Source organism: Littorina saxatilis, linkage group LG15, assembly GCF_037325665.1.
Source record: "Littorina saxatilis isolate snail1 linkage group LG15, US_GU_Lsax_2.0, whole genome shotgun sequence".
In the NCBI taxonomy this organism is placed as follows: Eukaryota; Metazoa; Mollusca; class Gastropoda; order Littorinimorpha; family Littorinidae; genus Littorina; species Littorina saxatilis.
Window position 1 is genome coordinate 42,086,998 of NC_090259.1, and position 22,481 is coordinate 42,109,478.

The 22,481-nt window shown below is 40.4% G+C and overlaps 2 protein-coding genes across 11 annotated transcripts in view; one reads left to right on the forward strand and one right to left on the reverse strand.

Annotated features, from left to right (window-relative positions):
- LOC138949359 (uncharacterized) overlaps positions 1-19,533 on the reverse strand; it is a 45,064-nt gene extending 25,531 nt beyond the window's left edge. The window contains exons 1-2 of one of the 3 annotated variants that reach the window (XM_070321168.1): positions 5,296-5,506; positions 3,810-4,157 (exon numbers count right to left, since the gene is read on the reverse strand). In XM_070321168.1, coding sequence (XP_070177269.1) covers positions 3,810-3,812 — 3 coding nt within the window. In that variant the 5' untranslated portion in view covers positions 3,813-4,157; positions 5,296-5,506. Of the gene's footprint in view, positions 1-3,809; positions 4,696-5,295; positions 5,507-19,388 lie in introns of those variants that run through there. The other 2 variants (XM_070321169.1, XM_070321167.1) reach the window with 2 other exon arrangements.
- Positions 19,534-19,619: 86 nt separating this feature from the next.
- The window catches only part of LOC138949355 (guanine nucleotide exchange factor VAV2-like), an 82,390-nt gene continuing 79,528 nt past the window's right edge, over positions 19,620-22,481 (forward strand). For all 8 annotated transcript variants that reach the window (XM_070321152.1, XM_070321148.1, XM_070321150.1 and 5 more), the window contains exon 1: positions 19,620-19,956. In XM_070321152.1, coding sequence (XP_070177253.1) covers positions 19,747-19,956 — 210 coding nt within the window. In that variant the 5' untranslated portion in view covers positions 19,620-19,746. The remainder of the gene's footprint in view (positions 19,957-22,481) is intronic.

Below are 22,481 nucleotides of genomic sequence, written 5' to 3' on the forward strand. Positions count from 1 at the left end.
TTGCGGATAAAGCTGACATGATGATTTGACATTGACAATGATGGACTGACATTGGATAACTGCGTGGTAATTATAACCCTCAGTCTCCCCCGAAAGCGGCATATGGCTGCCTAAATGGCGGGGTAAAAACGGGCATACATGTAAAACCCCACTCATACAAAAAAAACCATGAGTGTCCCTGGGAGTTTCAGCCCATGAACGCAGAAGAAGCAGAAAAGCCTCAGTGTTAAAGGCACACTCCTTCTGGTGTAAAGAGTTCAGCTCACCGTCTCAGATCTGACCAGGCTTTTACATGGGACAAGACCATCCCTCCACATGGTCACATACCTTTTACATGGGATAAGACCATTCCCCCACTTGGTCACATACCTTTTACATGGGACAAGACCATCCCTCCACTTGGTCACATACCTTTTACATGGGACAAGACCATCCCTCCACTTGGTCACATACCTTTTACATGGGACAAGACCATCCCTCCACTTGGTCACATACCATTTACATGGGACAAGGCCATCCCTCCACTTGGTCACATACCTTTTACATGGGACAAGACCACCCCTCCACTTGGTCACGTACCTTTTACATGGGACAAGACCACCCCTCCACTTGGTCACATACCATTTACATGGGACAAGACCATCCCTCCACTTGGTCACATACCTTTTACATGGGACAAGACCATCCCTCCACTTGGTCACATACCATTTACATGGGACAAGACCATCCCTCCACTTGGTCACATACCTTTTACATGGGATAAGACCATCCCTCCACTTGGTCACATACCATTTACATGGGACAAGACCATCCCTCCACTTGGTCACATACCATTTACATGGGACAAGACTATCCCTCCACTTGGTCACATACCTTTTACATGGGACAAGACCATCCCTCCACTTGGTCACATACCATTTACATGGGACAAGGCCATCCCTCCACTTGGTCACATACCATTTACATGGGACAAGACCATCCCTCCACTTGGTCACATACCATTTACATGGGACAAGACTATCCCTCCACTTGGTCACATACCTTTTACATGGGACAAGACCACCCCTCCACTTGGTCACATACCATTTACATGGGACAAGACCATACCTCCACTTGGTCACATACCTTTTACATGGGACAAGACCATCCCTCCACTTGGTCACATACCATTTACATGGGACAAGACCATCCCTCCACTTGGTCACATACCATTTACATGGGACAAGACTATCCCTCCACTTGGTCACATACCATTTACATGGGACAAGACCATCCCTCCACTTGGTCACATACCATTTACATGGGACAAGACTATCCCTCCACTTGGTCACATACCTTTTACATGGGACAAGACCATCCCTCCACTTGGTCACATACCATTTACATGGGATAAGACCGTCCTTCCACTTGGTCACATACCATTTACATGGGATAAGACCGTCCTTCCACTTGGTCACATACCATTTACATGGGATAAGACCATCCCTCCACTTGGTCACATACCTTTTACATGGGACAAGACCATCCCTCCACTTGGTCACATACCATTTACATGGGACAAGACCATCCCTCCACTTGGTCACATACCTTTTACATGGGACAAGACCATCCCTCCACTTGGTCACATACCATTTACATGGGACAAGACCATCCCTCCACTTGGTCACATACCTTTTACATGGGACAAGACCATCCCTCCACTTGGTCACATACCTTTTACATGGGATAAGACCATCCCTCCACTTGGTCACATGGCTTTTACATGGGATAAGACCATCCCTCCACTTGGTCACATACCTTTTACATGGGACAAGACCATCCCTCCACTTGGTCACATACCTTTTACATGGGACAAGACCATCCCTCCACTTGGTCACATACCTTTTACATGGGACAAGACCATCCCTCCACTTGGTCACATACCTTTTACATGGGACAAGACCATCCCTCCACTTGGTCACATACCTTTTACATGGGACAAGACCATCCCTCCACTTGGTCACATACCATTTACATGGGACAAGACCATCCCTCCACTTGGTCACATACCTTTTACATGGGACAAGACCACCCCTCCACTTGGTCACATACCTTTTACATGGGACAAGACCACCCCTCCACTTGGTCACATACCTTTTACATGGGACAAGACCATCCCTCCACTTGGTCACATACCATTTACATGGGACAAGACCATCCCTCCACTTGGTCACATACCATTTACATGGGACAAGACCATCCCTCCACTTGGTATTATTCCAAAAAGGAAAAGCCTGGATGCTCTGTGCACAGTGGAATTTTTTGGATATATTAATTTATTAAAAAATTAGCCACGGGATACATCTACAAAATTAAGCAATCAAACAAAATCCCACTGCACAAAGAGCACCGGGGCTATTCATTTTTGGTAAGTAACCAAGTGGAGAAATGGTCTTATCCCACATACATTGATACAAGCCTGCTTAGGTTTGAGACGGTGAGCCCCACTGTTTTCACTAGAAGGGGTGTGCTCTTATTCTCCAAAAGATATGTGCTTTATCTACATTGGGTGTACACACATGGTGTTTCGTCCCGAGTTGACATGACATTCGAAATGTCAAACCGAGTTACAAATGGAAAACATGCCTGTACCATGACCAGCTTGGAGGTGTCTCTCTTGCGGTACACGTGTTCTATGGTTGCATGTGTGCAAAGTCAGGGTTGTGTTTATGCAGTAAAGTAGATAAATGTGCAGTGCGCTGAAATTAAGATACATCCGCTGGCTAGCATGGTACAGCATGGTTTACTAGTAACTATGAACATGTTTAGTCTCTTATCTTAGTATCCCGCCCTTGTATTTTTCTTGATAGAAGCAGCAGCACTTCGTTCACACACGCACAAGCTCGCATGCAAGTGTACCAGGAGGGTGCAAAAAGAGAGACAGTGCAAGATAAGCTCTCTCTCTCTCTCTCTCTCTCTCTCTCTCTCTCTCTCTCTCTCTCTCTCTCTCACACACACACTCTCACACACACACACACACACACACACACACACACACACACACACACACACACACACATACTCACTCACTCACACACGCGCGCATGGCAATTCACAGGGACGATACCTAGTTTTAGTCATCCTTACACTATAGAAAGTGAAACATGCTGTCCTCTCTTGTGATTACATGTGCTAAGATAATGTGTGCATGTCAAGCAAGCGGTCCAGGTATTTTGCCTGTCGTGCACAGGCACCGAGTCGATACGGGTAGCTGTACCCTATTCAGGGAAACCAGCACGCACACGTAGAGAGACATCAGAAAGACAGAAAGAGACAGAGAGAAATGATCAGTTCAAACACTCAACAACGCGGCAGTCACGCATGTGGTTTGAGAGAGCTATTTAAACATGACACGGCAACCATTCTGCATTACGTTTTGACCCAAAACAAAATTACATGGGTACCTGTTTTTGTTGTGGGTTGAACCGCTGTTGTGTTCTTTGTGAATCTTAGGCTATATCTTGGGCTGTCACCCACCCCTTTAAATCTAAGAACGCCCCTCATTAAAGCTTGATGCCCCAGGAAGTGAGACCGCAAGCACGTCGCATACACCTCCACCTGCATTGCAAGCTAACCAGGCAGTCATCCAGTACAACTTGCTCTCAGCAGCTCGGCTAATGCTCGCTTGTAGGCAGACTTTAAACTCCGTCTGTATTTGTCTAAAACAAGAAAGGATACTATTTGGAACGTTCAGTTTTTGACAAAACAATGTGAGCAGCGTAAGTGTAAGCACAGCCTACACTTCATGTATAACAAAAGGTAATACACACCATTTTGATCAGGCCGATGGCTGTCCGAATGTCACAGTACAGTCTTGATCCAGAGTTCAGTCCATCTGCAGGTCGAAAAAGTCTGTCTTTCTTTTGACGCAATACAGGTTGAGTCACTGTGGTGAAGTACGTTTGACACACAATTGCACACTCCTATAATGCACGATAATTCACACCCATGTCATTTTAAACACACTCGTACTCATCGACTCTGCCATAAACTGTCCGAAGGTGAGATACTGTCTGGGGAGTACACGTGTCCTACTGCTATACTGACTCAACCTCTACACCACACAAAAAGGAACTGTTCCAGTTTCAAACATCGCAGGAAACAGTTTCGCCAAATAACTGCAAGTAAGTCAATAAATGAGTGCACACAAAAACGTAGCGGTAGCACGGCGTGGTTCGCCTTGTTCCAAAACAACCAGATGCTGAGCCAAGAGTCACAAACTCATGCGGCAAAGATCGCAAGCACATTCTCGGACGTTTAAAGAACGACTTTAAAACGACACTGCCCAAAGAGCTCAGAATCAGGTCTGTTGGTGTCAAAGCGCACTAAAATCACAGTGGATGCTCCGCCCTGTAACCTACGTCCGGCCAGATGATGAGCAATGTGAACTCAAAGCAATTTGCATTTTGTTAACGTCCTGAACTTGACAACAACGGTGCACAGACAACGAATGCCATAGTTAACAAACATTTTTTTAATGGACCACTTTCAACATTACAAGAGCATCTAGCTGCGCCAAAGCCTTGGAGTCATGCATGTTAATCAGTTCCCTGTTAATTGGTTACCTGATAGTCAGTTGCCCGTGAATCGGCTGGCGGCAGAGACAAAATGACGAATGACACAGAAACGCCAGTGGCCCAGAAATGCTCAAATCTAAATTTGTTGGAACAGTCGTGCTGCGTGCGGGCGACTATTTTGAGACTGAGAGATATATATATATATAATTATAATTATAATTGACTGATGCCAAAATGCCTCAAAGGAAAACAAGAACGCACTGTCCCTATCAGCTGATGAAACTGGCAAACGGCAATGTTTGAAAGAAGTGTTGTGTTTTGCATATATCCTGTCCTTAATTAAAGGCACACTCCTACCCGCGAAAAGAGTTCAGCTCACCATCTGGCCAGGCTGTCCACTTAGGATAAGGCTATCTCTCAACTTGGTCAAATACCAACAATTAACAGCCTGGGTGCTAGTGGCTTTTACGAAACTAATCCATGACAGCAAGCCACTCAGGGTGTTGATTTTGTGTAGGAGTCCAAGCGGAGGGATGGTCTTATCCCATGTAAAAGCCTGCACACATCTGTGAGAGTTTACATTATCGTTTACATAAGTAGGACGGGATAAACAGCATGCTGAACTGACATATTAAAAATAGCACACCGGTGCTCAAGTTGCAGACACCAAAAGTGACAAAATGTAACAGTTCGGGTCGTTCTACTCTAAAGACCAAAGCTAAGCGTAGATAATCTTTACCTGAATAGAAATGACACAGTAGTGTAGAGATTACATGCAGGGCAAATGATGCATTAACTGAGTTGTTTATGGCGCTAAAACGGGTAGCAGTTATTTATGACTGATTTACGAGACTGAAACCCATCGGCGCATAGTGACGCACTGTTCCTTGTGTACCAAAAACTAACATTGTTAAGGACATGTAATTGCGAAACGATATATCCCATCGCTTTGGTTTTATAGCCTCTCAACACCTTAAAAAACACTACACTGCGGTCCCATAAATCTCACGGACTATAAATCAGTAACAACTTCGTGTAGTGACACTCACTAAAACCGACATGTATTCAAAGTACATAAGTATATATATTTCCTTCAATGAACACACTGAAACTGAAATATCTGTTGATTGACTTCCGGTGATTTAATCTTTCGATGGGGTTTCAGGCTGTACTCCTGTTTTAATGCTGAAACCAGCTTCCCTCAAGTGTTGACCCACTTTCGTTAATTACAGCGCACTAGCAAAGCTCTGCGGGCCACTCCAAAGCCGCACCATCTGTCCCATCGATACTCAGAAAGGTAAACACAACTGTTCGATCCTCGCCACAAACACACAACTGAAAAGCTGTTCACAATCGCATGTCACTGACGAAACGCGTTTCTTCCAACACTGATAAGACGCTTTCGATAAAACAATGGTCATGGGATATATATAGGCTACTTCTATTGTCTCCGTGACCCGCCAGACACACGTATTCACTAATGTTTGACCCAAGTAACCACCTTGTGATTCTAAGCTGCACCGTGCAATTATCGGCAGGTGAAGTGCAGCTGATTTGCGAAACAATAGAAACAGCCCACGACACTCACACTGTGGAATGACAAGCTGTGGTTAAACTGTGGGCAAAATAAACACTTTTGAACAAAGCCTGGCCGACACACTGACACACAATTGTATATATAAACAATTCTAGCTGGCTACAGAACCATCGGCTGTTGAACTTCCTCAAGAAGCCCGAGTGACGTGAAAAAGAACATACACGTGTGTGTGAAGTGTGCCCCACAGCCACAGCTCAAGCCAAGGCATGTGGTGGATGTTGTCCTTGTCCATGTCACGAGCAACAGGAAAAAGCCCCCCCCCCCCCCTCTCTCCCCTCTCTCTGTCATCCTTGTCAGGACATCCCCCCCCCCCCCTCCCCTGCTCTCCCTCATGTCCCTGGGGACGGCACATCCATCAAAGTTTGCCTTTAAAAGATCTCGACAAACACTGCTCCACTGCCGGAAGGGGAGGGGATGGGAGGGGGTCTTTCCTTGTCCCATTAGTTTCCGCATTTGCCTCTGTGTTGCCGGGTCATGCAACTATAGCCCAAATTTCAATGAGGCTTGCAGGGTAGGGGTGTGGAGGAGGTAAGGGGGTAGGGTATGGTGGTGAGGGGGGGGGGGGGGGGTGCTGAGGTGATCCGGGGGAAAGGGGAGGGGTGGTGGAATTCCCGGTGAGCTATCAGTTCTTGTGCTCTACTGCTAGAAACTTCCTGTTATCAATGTTTGAATTGTGAACCTTTTTCTTTCATGATGTGTAAGCGCATATACATGTACCAGTATGCCTGCATGTGTTATTATTTTTGTCAGACTTGCAAGTGATTCACAAAGATAAAGATATCATAAGACACATACAGATCTCAGAAGCTTTCAAGGCATAGACATGTATATATATCTACAACACAACTATGCACACGATAGGTTAAAAATACATGTAGTTCTCTCCCTTTCTCTGAATTACATAAACTTTCCCTCTCTCTGAGTTACTGATAAACAGTCTGATGTCTCAGTCAGTCTCTCATCACACTCACACACACACACACACTCTCTCTCTCTGATCTCAATATCTTTCTCACCCACTTATATAGCTAATCCCTTTGAAACCCTGTTCCCTGTGTTGACCAACAATGGAGATGCCATGAATAGAAGGAGAAAGACTGATGGCAGGACAACACTGTCAACTGCCAAGGCACACCATGCAAGGCCTATTTTCAACCAAACTAAAGGGTGTCCATGTTTGTGGTTGGTCAACTAGGCCTGCGTGATGAAGCAGCGTTAGTTGTTGTGGGAGAAAGTTCTGTCCTGTTTGTTCTCAACACAGTCCTCCGGCCGCAAGCATGATCTGAGAGGAGCAAGCATGATCTGGATCCTCTCTCCACTGTCAAAGTGAAAATGAGTTTATCCTTCATCAGAAAGAGATAGAGACATAGAGCAGGGATGTCGTGCTAGGATTCATTTTTTCCCCAAAATGTGTCCTTGGCACCACCTTTTCACCTTCACCGTGCTTCCTGGGTCGTGGACGACCCAGACCCTCACTAAAGTGTCTGTATCTCTAAAATTATTGGGAGTTTTGGATTGAGACTTCGTGTAATCCCCAAAAACCATAGAACCTTCATATTGACCACTTTTTAAAAGATTATCTTTGTAAACAAACACATTAACAATGACGTCATTTTAACTACACAGTCCGGATGTTGTGGGTCGTTGAGTAGGCATGCTGGGTATTTTCGTGTTTCCATAACCCATCAAACTCCGACATGGATTACAGGATCTTTTCCGTGCGCACTTGGTCTTGTGCTTGCGTGTACACACGAAGGGGGTTAAGTCACTAGCAGGTCTGCACATAAGTTGACCTGGGAGATCGGAAAAATCTCCACTCTTAACCCACCAGGCGACAGTGACCGGGATTCGAACTCACGACCTCCCGATTAGGAGGCCGAGGTCTTACCACCATGCCACTGCGCCCGTCGAAATTACAGCAAAGGTTTGGGAGATGTGAAATAAGTTTGGGCATTTGTAGTGCTGCCATCTCCAAACAACATCTAGTGCGTGGATCTGCCCAGGTTTTTGTGTCACAAGACCAATTCCGATAGACAGGCATGAGACCAAGGGTAAGGGACGGGGAATGTTTACAGTGCCGTGCGCCGGGCTGTGAGCAGTGCCCGCCAATGTTTGGCTCAGGCACCATCGTGGCAGACGCACATTAGTTCTATGCAGGAAAATGCAGCACGCTATTCTGGCCATCTGGCAACCTGTCGTCCTCATCTCTAAGGCAGACTGATACCAAGAGGTTTAAGTTACACCCGCCTTCAGGCTCAGGCATTTTCAAACGCTTAAACTCAAGACTGCAGATGCCAATCAAGTTTTTGTCATATTTTTACATTGGTTATGACCACAACCAGTGTCATTGAATGCATATCCGTTAATCAATGCACTAGACATGTATCTGTTGGTCTTCTGAAATCATGCTAGGCCACTGACCCAAGACCAACATTATATTTTTTTTTTCCTTTTTTTAAATTTTTTTTTACCTCAGTTGCATGCAGGCTGCTTCAACCCTTCCTTTAACTGTTTCCTTCTCTCTTTTTTTCTTTCCTTTTTTTGTTTTTTGTTGCTTGTAAATAGGTGGTGAGCATCCTTCTTCATTGGTCTTTTTACATTTAGTCAAGTTTTGACTAAATGTTTTAACAATGAGGGGGAATCGAGACGAGGGTCGTGGTGTGTGTGTGTGTGTGTGTAGAGCGATTCAGACCAAACTACTGGACCGATCTTTATGAAATTTGACATGAGAGTTCCTGGGAATGATATCCCCGGACGTTTGTTTTCTTTTTTCGATAAATACCTTTGATGACATCATATCCGGCTTTTTGTAAAAGTTGAGGCGGCACTGTCACACCCTCATTTTTCAATCAAATTGATTGACATTTTGGCCAAGCAATCTTCGACGAAGGCCGGACTTCGGTATTGCATTTCAGCTTGGTGGCTTAAAAATTAATTAATGACTTTGGTCATTAAAAATCTGAATTATAAAACAATCCAAATATTGGCTGGATAATAACCACTACGATCCGGGGACAATCGGGCCGGTTTTATTATGGAATAATGCATGCATAACGTATAGTGGCAAAGTTTTATTTTTTGAAAGTTGGATACAACGAGGTGTACATGTATTAGTATTAACTGACATTGTACGTTCGGGAGACATATTATCATATCAAGATATTTGTGATTTGATTGGATATTCGCCAAACCGAATTCTTGAATATAATGTTGTAAAAGCTGCTGTGTCATTATTTATGAGGAAAAATGTTGTAAATATGACTGATGATGCTTGTATTACCTTACCACTGTTTAACGGCAAAAATGTGTTAAGTGCCAGAGAATATAGGAAAGAGATTATCAATATGAAAACAGATGTACCATGTTCCGGAGGATTTTGGAAGAGAAAGTTTAATGTAGAAATTGATGAACGATCTTGGATAGTTGCCTATCAGTCAACACAAGAGACTAGATTAAGAGTTTTACACTGGAAAATTATGCACAACATTTATCCGACCAACATTCTCCTGTGTAAAATGAAAGTAACGGAAACTAATTAATGTAATTACTGTTGTGATGTAACTGATTTCATTGAACACTTCTTTTTTGAATGCCCGGTTGTATACAAATTCTGGAAGTTTATTGAAAAATTTATATTTCGTACTTTAGAAATTAAGGTTGTTTTGAAAGTTAGTGATGTTTTATTTGGTATGCATTTTGTAATGGTGAAAAAGGCAACTATGTATAAATTGAACCACATTATCTTAATCGGAAAGATGTGCGTTAGTATATATAAAAAAACAAATTCGTTTTTACCGTTGGAAAGTATTTTTGATAGGCAGTTACAGATAAGAAGCATTTTTGTGTGAGTGTTCGAAGAACAAAACGTCAAAGAAACGTTAGCTTGTTGTACTCGGTAAGTTGTATTTAATTCATTGTATGAGATATTGCTAATTGTTGTATTTAACTCATTGTATGAGATATTGTTAATTGTTGTTATTTATTTGAATAAAATTGTTTGAAAAAAAAAAAAAAAAAAAAAAAACAATCCAAATTTACGTTCATCTTATTCTTCATCATTTTCTGATTCCAAAAACATATAAATATGTTATATTTGGATTAAAAACAAGCTCTGAAAATTAAAAATATAAAAATTATGATCAAAATTAAATTTTCGAAATCAATTTAAAAACACTTTCATCTTATTCCTTGTCGGTTCCTGATTCCAAAAACATATAGATATGATATGTTTGGATTAAAAACACGCTCAGAAAGTTAAAACGAAGGAAAAGCGTGCTACATATCCTTCTCAGCGCAACTACTACCCCGTTCTTCTTGTCAATTTCACTGCCTTTGCCACGAGCGGTGGACTGACGATGCTACGAGTATACGGTCTTGCTGAAAAATTGCATTGCGTTCAGTTTCATTCTGTGAGTTCGACAGCTTGACTGAATGTTGTATTTTCGCCTTACGCGACTTGTTTTTTTACATTTAGTCAAGTTTTGACTAAATGTTTTAACGTAGAGGGGGGAATCGAGACGAGGGTCGTGGTGTATGTGCGTGTGTGTGTGTGTGTGTGTGTCTGTGTGTGTGTGTAGAGCGATTCAGACTAAACTACTGGACCGATCTTTATGAAATTTACATGAGAGTTCCTGGGTATGATATCCCCATACGTTTTTTTCATTTTGTTGATAAATGTCTTTGATGACGTCATATCCGGCTTTTCGTGAAAGTTGAGGCGGCACTGTCACGCGCTCATTTTTCAACCAAATTGGTTGAAATTTTGGTCAAGTAATCTTCGACGAAGCCCTGACTTCGGTATTGCATTTCAGCTTGGTGGCTTAAAAATTAATTAATGACTTTGGTCATTAAAAATCTGAATTATAAAACAATCCAAATATTGGCTGGATAATAACCACTACGATCCGGGGACAATCGGGCCGGTTTTATTATGGAATAATGCATGCATAACGTATAGTGGCAAAGTTTTATTTTTTGAAAGTTGGATACAACGAGGTGTACATGTATTGGTATTAACTGACATTGTACGTTCGGGAGACATATTATCATATCAAGATATTTGTGATTTGATTGGATATTCGCCAAACCGAATTCTTGAATATAATGTTGTAAAAGCTGCTGTGTCATTATTTATGAGGAAAAATGTTGTAAATATGACTGATGATGCTTGTATTACCTTACCACTGTTTAACGGCAAAAATGTGTTAAGTGCCAGAGAATATAGGAAAGAGATTATCAATATGAAAACAGATGTACCATGTTCCGGAGGATTTTGGAAGAGAAAGTTTAATGTAGAAATTGATGAACGATCTTGGATAGTTGCCTATCAGTCAACACAAGAGACTAGATTAAGAGTTTTACACTGGAAAATTATGCACAACATTTATCCGACCAACATTCTCCTGTGTAAAATGAAAGTAACGGAAACTAATTAATGTAATTACTGTTGTGATGTAACTGATTTCATTGAACACTTCTTTTTTGAATGCCCGGTTGTATACAAATTCTGGAAGTTTATTGAAAAATTTATATTTCGTACTTTAGAAATTAAGGTTGTTTTGAAAGTTAGTGATGTTTTATTTGGTATGCATTTTGTAATGGTGAAAAAGGCAACTATGTATAAATTGAACCACATTATCTTAATCGGAAAGATGTGCGTTAGTATATATAAAAAAACAAATTCGTTTTTACCGTTGGAAAGTATTTTTGATAGGCAGTTACAGATAAGAAGCATTTTTGTGTGAGTGTTCGAAGAACAAAACGTCAAAGAAACGTTAGCTTGTTGTACTCGGTAAGTTGTATTTAATTCATTGTATGAGATATTGCTAATTGTTGTATTTAACTCATTGTATGAGATATTGTTAATTGTTGTTATTTATTTGAATAAAATTGTTTGAAAAAAAAAAAAAAAAAAAAAAACAATCCAAATTTACGTTCATCTTATTCTTCATCATTTTCTGATTCCAAAAACATATAAATATGTTATATTTGGATTAAAAACAAGCTCTGAAAATTAAAAATATAAAAATTATGATCAAAATTAAATTTTCGAAATCAATTTAAAAACACTTTCATCTTATTCCTTGTCGGTTCCTGATTCCAAAAACATATAGATATGATATGTTTGGATTAAAAACACGCTCAGAAAGTTAAAACGAAGGAAAAGCGTGCTACATATCCTTCTCAGCGCAACTACTACCCCGCTCTTCTTGTCAATTTCACTGCCTTTGCCATGAGCGGTGGACTGACGATGCTACGAGTATACGGTCTTGCTGAAAAATTGCATTGCGTTCAGTTTCATTCTGTGAGTTCGACAGCTTGACTGAATGTTGTATTTTCGCCTTACGCGACTTGTTTTTTTACATTTAGTCAAGTTTTGACTAAATGTTTTAACGTAGAGGGGGGAATCGAGACGATGTGCGTGTGTGTGTGTGTGTGTCTGTCTCTGTGTGTGTGTAGAGCGATTCAGACTAAACTACTGGACCGATCTTTATGTGATTTTACATGAGAGTTCCTGGGTATGATATCCCCATACGTTTTTTTCATTTTGTTGATAAATGTCTTTGATGATGTCATATCCGGCTTTTCGTGAAAGTTGAGGCGGCACTGTCACGCCCTCATTTTTCAACCAAATTGGTTGAAATTTTGGTCAAGTAATCTTCGACGAAGCCCGGACTTCGGTATTGCATTTCAGCTTGGTGGCTTAAAAATTAATTAATGACTTTGGTCATTAAAAATCTGAATTATAAAACAATCCAAATATTGGCTGGATAATAACCACTACGATCCGGGGACAATCGGGCCGGTTTTATTATGGAATAATGCATGCATAACGTATAGTGGCAAAGTTTTATTTTTTGAAAGTTGGATACAACGAGGTGTACATGTATTAGTATTAACTGACATTGTACGTTCGGGAGACATATTATCATATCAAGATATTTGTGATTTGATTGGATATTCGCCAAACCGAATTCTTGAATATAATGTTGTAAAAGCTGCTGTGTCATTATTTATGAGGAAAAATGTTGTAAATATGACTGATGATGCTTGTATTACCTTACCACTGTTTAACGGCAAAAATGTGTTAAGTGCCAGAGAATATAGGAAAGAGATTATCAATATGAAAACAGATGTACCATGTTCCGGAGGATTTTGGAAGAGAAAGTTTAATGTAGAAATTGATGAACGATCTTGGATAGTTGCCTATCAGTCAACACAAGAGACTAGATTAAGAGTTTTACACTGGAAAATTATGCACAACATTTATCCGACCAACATTCTCCTGTGTAAAATGAAAGTAACGGAAACTAATTAATGTAATTACTGTTGTGATGTAACTGATTTCATTGAACACTTCTTTTTTGAATGCCCGGTTGTATACAAATTCTGGAAGTTTATTGAAAAATTTATATTTCGTACTTTAGAAATTAAGGTTGTTTTGAAAGTTAGTGATGTTTTATTTGGTATGCATTTTGTAATGGTGAAAAAGGCAACTATGTATAAATTGAACCACATTATCTTAATCGGAAAGATGTGCGTTAGTATATATAAAAAAACAAATTCGTTTTTACCGTTGGAAAGTATTTTTGATAGGCAGTTACAGATAAGAAGCATTTTTGTGCGAGTGTTCGAAGAACAAAACGTCAAAGAAAAGTTAGCTTGTTGTACTCGGTAAGTTGTATTTAATTCATTGTATGAGATATTGTTAATTGTTGTATTTAACTCATTGTATGAGATATTGTTAATTGTTGTTATTTATTTGAATAAAATTGTTTGAACAAAAAAAACAATACAAAAAACAATCCAAATTTACGTTCATCTTATTCTTCATCATTTTCTGATTCCAAAAACATATAAATATGTTATATTTGGATTAAAAACAAGCTCTGAAAATTAAAAATATAAAAATTATGATCAAAATTAAATTTTCGAAATCAATTTAAAAACACTTTCATCTTATTCCTTGTCGGTTCCTGATTCCAAAAACATATAGATATGATATGTTTGGATTAAAAACACGCTCAGAAAGTTAAAACGAAGGAAAAGCGTGCTACATATCCTTCTCAGCGCAACTACTACCCCGCTCTTCTTGTCAATTTCACTGCCTTTGCCACGAGCGGTGGACTGACGATGCTACGAGTATACGGTCTTGCTGAAAAATTGCATTGCGTTCAGTTTCATTCTGTGAGTTCGACAGCTTGACTGAATGTTGTATTTTCGCCTTACGCGACTTGTTTTTTTACATTTAGTCAAGTTTTGACTAAATGTTTTAACGTAGAGGGGGGAATCGAGACGAGGGTCGTGGTGTATGTGCGTGTGTGTGTGTGTGTCTGTCTGTGTGTGTGTGTAGAGCGATTCAGACTAAACTACTAGACCGATCTTTATGAAATTTGACATGAGAGTTCCTGGGTATGATATCCCCATACGTTTTTTTCATTTTGTTGATAAATGTCTTTGATGACGTCATATCCGGCTTTTCGTGAAAGTTGAGGCGGCACTGTCACGCCCTCATTTTTCAACCAAATTGGTTGAAATTTTGGTCAAGTAATCTTCGACGAAGCCCGGACTTCGGTATTGCATTTCAGCTTGGTGGCTTCAAAATTAATTAATGACTTTGGTCATTAAAAATCTGAAAATTGTAAAAAAAAAAATTTTTTTATAAAACGATCCACATTTACGTTCATCTTATTCTCCATCATTTGCTGATTCCAAAAACATATATTTATGTTATATTTGGATTAAAAACAAGCTCTGAAAATTAAATATATAAAAATTATTATCAAAATTAATTTGTCAAAATCAATTTAAAAACACTTTCACCTTATTCCTTGTCGGTTCCTGATTCCAAAAACATATAGATATGATATGTTTGGATTAAAAACACGCTCAGAAAGTTAAAACAAAGAGAGGTACAGAAAAGCGTGCTATCATTCTCAGCGCAACTACTACCCCGCTCTTCTTGTCAATTTCACTGCCTTTGCCGTGAGCGGTGGACTGACGATGCTACGAGTATACGGTCTTGCTGCGTTGCATTGCGTTCAGTTTCATTCTGTGAGTTCGACAGCTACTTGACTAAATGTTGTATTTTCGCCTTAAGCGACTTGTTCTTGTTTCTTTTTAACTCCAACATAGAGGTATATTACACTCACGAAACAAGGACATTTCCTATTTACAATGGAAATATTCCTTATATTTACAATTCAATTTTTCTACTTATTATTTGAAACTCAAAAATTACAAACACTGACCCAAGACCAACAATATAGTTATTCTCTGCACGTTCATGTCGAGAGATGTGGTAACAAATACTAAAATATGGAAAAACAGCTCAGAGTACTGTTGGTTTTGGTTTTAGCAGCGAAACAAACCTGGTAGTTCTAAAAATCAACCGGTAGGTCATACCGGCAGCCAATTTTGTTCCGGCATTTTTCTCGTTTCAAACGGTAATTACTGGTTAACGCCAATACTGTCACCCAAAAGCATCGCATGGCTGCCTAAAATAATGGGGTATAAACAGTCATACTCATACACGTAAAATCCCACTCGTGCAAAAAAAAGCAACAAGAGTGCACGTGGGAGTTTCAGCCCATGAACGTAGAAGAAGAAAATCCAACAGTTTGGCTGCTGCCTGTGCAGAATCCGATCCATCATCTGCATGTATTCTGTATTCTGTATTCTGCATAGTACCAGCAATTGTGCAAAATGACTGGAAAACCGGAACACGTACACCTATTAGGCAACAACAAAAAAAGTCTGTTTACGGTAACATAGGCCACAAAAATAGGGTCGGTAGGTCGGGATTTTATTTTTATCCAAAAAAACCCATATTTTTAAGTTATTTTGCCAAAAAACAAAGATTTTATTTTTTTCTTTTTTTTTCTTTTTTTCTTCTTTCCCCAAATGCCAAAAAAAAGTCTAGGGTCGCGCGAAAAAATAGGGTCGGTCGGGATACCGTAAACAGACTATTTTTATTTTTTGCCTTGTAAGGCCTAAAAAAAAAATAGGTGTGGTTACGGTAACCCGACCTACCCTATTTTTAGGGGCCGATCCTATAACTTTTTATTACATTTGTCAAAAAAAAAAAAAAAAAAAAAAAAAAAACCGAGTGCAAAAAACGCAATGAAAGCGAAAGCGTCCGTGTCGCACACTTATTTCCCTGTCAAGTACCGTACTTTCCGGGTCATAAGGCGCGACTTTTTTCCTGGAGTTCGACCCCTGCGTCTTGTATAACGAAGCGCCTAATCCGTGTATGAAATACGAAAAAAATCAAAGAGACCGCTTGAGTACCAGTCAAACAACTTGTGATAATGCATGTTTCAGCTACTAGGTACTGCCCTGCCTTTGATCTGGCCGCACACACAGATTTCCACTCTGTTAAACTCGGTCACTGACCGGTCACTGACCCCGATGCAGGAAGTGTTTCCTCTCTCAGATATGACAGGGGAACCACCTCTCATGGCAAAAACTGGGTCATTGACCCCTGGGAAGAAGGTCGTGTCTTAACAAGGCCACCCAGCTATCACAATGCCTTTGGTCACTGACCGGTCACTGACCCCGATGCAGGAAGTGTTTCCTCTCTCAAATATGACAGGGGAACCACCTCTCATGGCAAAAACAGGGTCATTTTGGTGCGCCCTTTTGGCCCCCTGCGTCCAATGGGTGACTGGATTACAATTTTTTTTTTAAAAGATATCTTAGATAACAAAGCGCCTTGTCACCCGGAAAGTACGGTAGGTTTAATTTGTACACATTAGAAAAAAAAGTTAAAAAAAAAAAAGAAGTGATTGCCTACCTACCTACCCTATTTTTTTGGGCTATGTTACCGTAACCACACCTATTTTTTTTTTGTGCCTAATAAGTAATGACTAAGCCCCCTTTTTAAAAATGCAATCAATACATATTGGTATTTTAATACAGTATATCCGGTGGTTAAAAAAGCAAACCACACATCCCCGGTTAAGGTGAACACTGCACAACAATCAGTAAAGATGTACTTCAGAAAGGATCTCATAATGCAAGGAGCCTCTTCTTTCTGCTACTGCGTTCATTGGCTGCAACTCCCACGTTTACTCATATTTTGTAAAACTAAGAGCAAGTTTTTACATATATATCTGAACGTTTTTCCCCGCCATTTAAATAGCCATACTCCATTTTCAGGAAATGTGTGCTAGGTCTCTTTGTGTTTCCCTATTCTGGCATGAATAATTGAATTACAGGATTTTTAAGGTGCGTACTTGGTCTTGTATCCACACGGAAGAGGGATAAGGCACACAAAAAAGAAGTCTGTTTATGGTAACATAGGCCCCAAAAAATAGGGTCCGTAGGTCGGGAGTTAAAAAAAAAAAAATTTAATATTTTTTTCCCCAAAAACATTTTTTTAGTTATTTTGCCCCCCCCCCAAAAAGAAGACTTTTTAAAAAAAAAATTTATTTTATTTTTTTTCCCCCAAATGCCAAAAAAAAGTCAAGGGTCGCGTGAAAAAATAGGGTCGATCGGGATACCGTAAACAGACTATTTTTTTGGGGGGGGTCTAAGCCACTAGCAGGTGTGCACATAAGTTGACCTGTGAGATCAGAAAAATCGCCACCTTCAACCCACCAGACACGCCCGGGATTCAAACGCTGACCAGTTTGACCAGTGCGAACAAAGTTTAATCGGACCCTGTCCGCCCTCTACGAAGCATGATAGGACATCTGACCGACACCCGACCATATGAATCAAACCTGTATTGGTGGCAGTTCATTGGATTATGAACGAGAAGAAGAAGAAGACTGATTTCCGACGCCTGTGTAAACAAGCCAGGCTGCTTTAATTATCACCAAGCGCTTATGACTGTGCAGCCATCTATGACATCCAGGCAAACTGGAACACTTTGCCGTTGCACGTTGTAGTACTAAGGGGATCTATTGACTAAATTAGGTCTAATGTTTGACATCACAATTCATGCATACAAGGAAGTTGAGGGCAAAACAGCGGCACATGCCACATGACTGTCAAATATGCTGCCCCTAAAATATCGTCTGCTCTTTTTGTTCTAAAGCACACACAGCAACTGTATGCATGCATATATATGTCAAGCGCCATTTGCCGATCAGCGCGATCTTAAGATGGCGCAGAACCATATGACGATCCGCAGAAAGCGCGCCCATTTCGAGATGGGCGCGCCATCTATGGATTATTTCCGAAAATGAATAGAGCTGCGCGATCTTAAGATTGTGCAAACCAAGCAAGAATTGCGCCATCTGCCGATCACTTGGAAACACACATACTTATTACTAAAAGGGTCCAGACAAAGACGAACGCTCAACTGCAGGTGACTGACTTATTTTGCATGAACAGAATAGCGATATAGTGATATTTTAGAGTTCACATTGGGTTATTTTTTCATTTCTTCATTGAGACAAACTTATAACAATCAATGCATTTAATGTAACACATGAAAAAAAATACAATAACGTCACGAAAGGGTTCGGTTCAGTGCCTTTAAGGACATACGGGGCAGACCTTATTATTTGCGACCGAGTCATGTATGACGAAGTGAAGAATTGACGTCATTTCCAAGATGGTGGTCACTGAACAAACCGACGAAAGTTTGTCTGTGACGACAATTTTCAAAATATGTTGTTTCTATTTAAACCCGACGAGTCATTGTTTTGCTTATCTTAAGATTGCGCAGAACCATGTGACGATCGATTGCCGTCCAAAACGGCTTGGCCCATCTCGAGATGGGCGCGCTTTCTGCGGATCGTCATATGGTTCTGCGCCATCTTAAGATCGCGCTGATCGGCAAATGGCGCTTGACATATATGTACCTTTGCTGGCCAGATCTCCATGTATGCGACACTAAACAATCGCCACTCTCTGTGTAAAAAGTGTGTGAATTCCTAAGCACAACATACATTAGACCCTCTCATACCCCTGACTCAACCTTCCCCAGGATTTTGCTGAGGAATGTCTGTACCAAATTCAATACCATTACCAAGGGACAGATCAGACGTCAAATGTGGAGCATCAATGTTCAAGAGCAAAGAAACGCATGATGTAACTTTTGCGTTGAAGTGTAGAGCACTGTCAGCACCTAGCAGTTGTGTTACTCATGCATCAACAACACGCATTCTGCAATGTAAATTGCTGGCACAGATCTACAGGGTTGACATACATGTCTGTTGGTAAAATTGATGGAAAATGCAGTTTATTTTTGCTTCTACGACAAAGATAGTTAGTCTACTCACCTCATTATGTTGAACACACAACTGTCAATGTCAAGTGATGAATCACCAAAGTTTGGTCAGGGTGATATTTTTGACCGAATGAAGGCCGTCTTGTTGAAGCATGCACTCAAGCTAATGACATGGAAACGAAAACAGGAAGTGAATAATTGCTTCAGAGCTACCTTGAAATAAGGTAGTTTCGAACTCAAGGTAAATAAAAACTTACCAAAGAAACAGGTTTAGGCTAAGGCAGCAAATTTAGTTGGTTGAAATTTCTTATTTTCAATGCTTGTGAGAATCTTTTGGTGATTGTTTAGCTGTTTATTATGCAAAATCAATTTTTTTCCAGGCATCCAAAGCGAGTAGAAGGTTAGTCAAAATGGCGGCCGAGGAGTGGAGGCAATGTGTGGACTGGCTTGTGCAGTGCCAGATTTTACCTAGCGATCACAAAGCCACCAAGAGAGATGGCACGGCCTTTGATTTAGCACAAGCCTTGCGGGATGGCGTGCTAATATGTCACCTGCTGAACCAGTTGAAGCCAGGATCCGTGGACCCCAAGGACTTCAGTCCACGACCACAGATGTCCCAGGTTTGTTTTGTATGATGATCTCATCTGGAATATCTTCCTGGTCTGCGACATGTCATTCTTTCCCCGTCGGGGCATGTTTCCTGCCCATTCTTAGTGCTAGCAAATCAGAATAGGACTGTCATGTAGATTAATAATGTCAACAACATATGGTTAATATAACACTGAAAGAAAAATCCATTCTAGTTCTTTGCGTATCGCACAGTATCATATATATATGAATCATGATACTGTGCGATACTCTCACTCTGTCGAGTGTAGTGCGATACTGTGATTAGACCATCATTGACAAGATGATTGAGCACTTGGCGAATATTTCCAACACTACTGGCTTCAGAATGCCTTAATTAGTTGCAGAACCATTACCAGCCCATGACAGTTTCTGTCATTATTGGGGCGGTCTGCTCCCTGTGTGTCGGGGTGTCTTGGAAGTTAACCTTAATCAACGGAGGAAATGAAAGGGAAAGTTAAAAGTTAAAACCCCAGGGGTGGGAGTAGTAGGAAGTGTTTCATAAATTCCCTACTTGTCATTCTGTCTTGAGTCTAAACTAATGCAAAGTACAAGACCTGTGTCTTGATAGTTCCAAGATTGTGGTCAATTATTATTGTTGAAAGTTCTTTCAATCTTTGTTTTCATTGACATTGGCAGCTAATTTTATAATGTGTTTCTAAAGTGTCCATAACTCCATTGCTTAATTAGTTGTAATAACTTAATGTTATTGTTAAGAATAATATAGCCCAATTCATCTCTTAGAAAGTCATAGTAGTACTGCATAGAATAGGTATGCGGAAGAGTTGAAATTTATGAAAGTTCATTCACATAAATAATACATTATGTTTCGTTTTGAGATCCAAAGGCTGGCTATTTAAGTATTTTCTTCTTTTTTGCTACAAGTTCCTTATGACTACATGACTGTTAATTCAGTTTTGAATTTGAGTATAAATAGAATCAATGTTTTTCAAGCAGTACAGTACATAAAAACAGTATTCAGACAGACATCATGCTTGCTGCCGCGCCAAGCCGAAAAAATGTTCCCTCTTTATTTTCACTTCGCTGGCTGCAAAACCCCTCCAGACACAGGGTGTATTGACAGCATTAAAATTGTAAAAACAAAAAGGTTTGCATGTACACTAGTAAAAGGTAAGCTGCAAAAAGGCAGAGTATGTGGGTAAGGACTTGGTAGTACAACAGCGTTGTTCCCAGGCCTCTGTCTTTAGCACATAAAATTGTTATCTGACGCATTTGTCTGACAGTGACACCTAGCTAGTCGACTGTCCAATAGTTTTGACAAGCAGTCTTGATGTCTTCATTCTGACTATCACTTTTCCTATCATTTTGAAAAGTATTATAAAGCAGACAAAGCCAGCTGGTCTTTCAGGCATGGGAATTGTCCGCCGAACGGTGGATTTCCGCCGAAATTTTTGTTTCTTCCGCCGGAAAAGCAAAAGTGTCCGCCAAAAAAATAAAGGGGGGAGGCACACAAAAAAAAGCACCGGTTACTTTTGCCTTTGCGCAAAAGCCCGCAAAAACTGTCCGTACTTTGTTCACACACTGCTACCGCCCGCCTCAGTTACTTGAACTTTGAGTGAAACAGCTCGCTGTTGATTCGCGGGCACGCTACAGTATTCGCGGGCACGAGACAGGATTGAACGCAGTGTACTAGTGAAATGTCGATCGCGCGTGTTGTAAAACGTAGTCAAAAATTCGATGACACTGGATGCGCGAACAAATGGAAATGGGAGTGGGTGTCGGCTGTTGTGGAAGTGAATAGAGACAAACAGCGCGTCGGCACCCGATTTAGAAAAATTGATGTCCGTGGTTCAGCATGGTGCATCGTCTGCAACACCTACGTTTCGTATGCCAGTCGGGGACTTCAAGCACTAACTGACCATCTCTGCAGGAAGAAGCACATTGAAACGTACTCTTCTCTGAAGGACAATCAACGTTTGCCAGGTGGTTTTTTTCTGCTCAAGTAAGGCACAGTGCTCCTGAATTGTTTGATTTTCCTTCGATTTTATACGGCAGAAGAAGAACAGATTTTGGCTCAAGTCAAGCGAACAACACCGCTCTAGATCTAAACTTTGCGCTCTGTTTCAGTTTTTCTCCATTCGAATGTCACTGTGCTGATCGTATTCTTCGAACTATATTTACCAAATTTAAGCAAGGGTTGGAGCTGGGCTGGTACCCAAACCGCTAACCCACAAATCGAAGAAAAATCTATGCGTTGATTTTCTTCTTCTTTTTTTTTTATACTTTTTTTTTTTTACTCCTTGTAAGAGATCATGGGAAAGTAACTTACTTAAGTAGGCAATTCTTATTGGTGAGCCTTTGTAACTTTTATGTTTGAAAGTAAACCAGATTGCACAGATTGTGTTACAAGTTACATTTTCCTGTTTGTCTCAACAGATCAATTTTTTAACAAATTTCAACTATATAATACATGTATATATTTTTTTTCTTAAAAAAATTAAAAATTGATACTAAAAACTCTGATTCTAAAAACAGAATTTAATGGCAAACTTGGAGC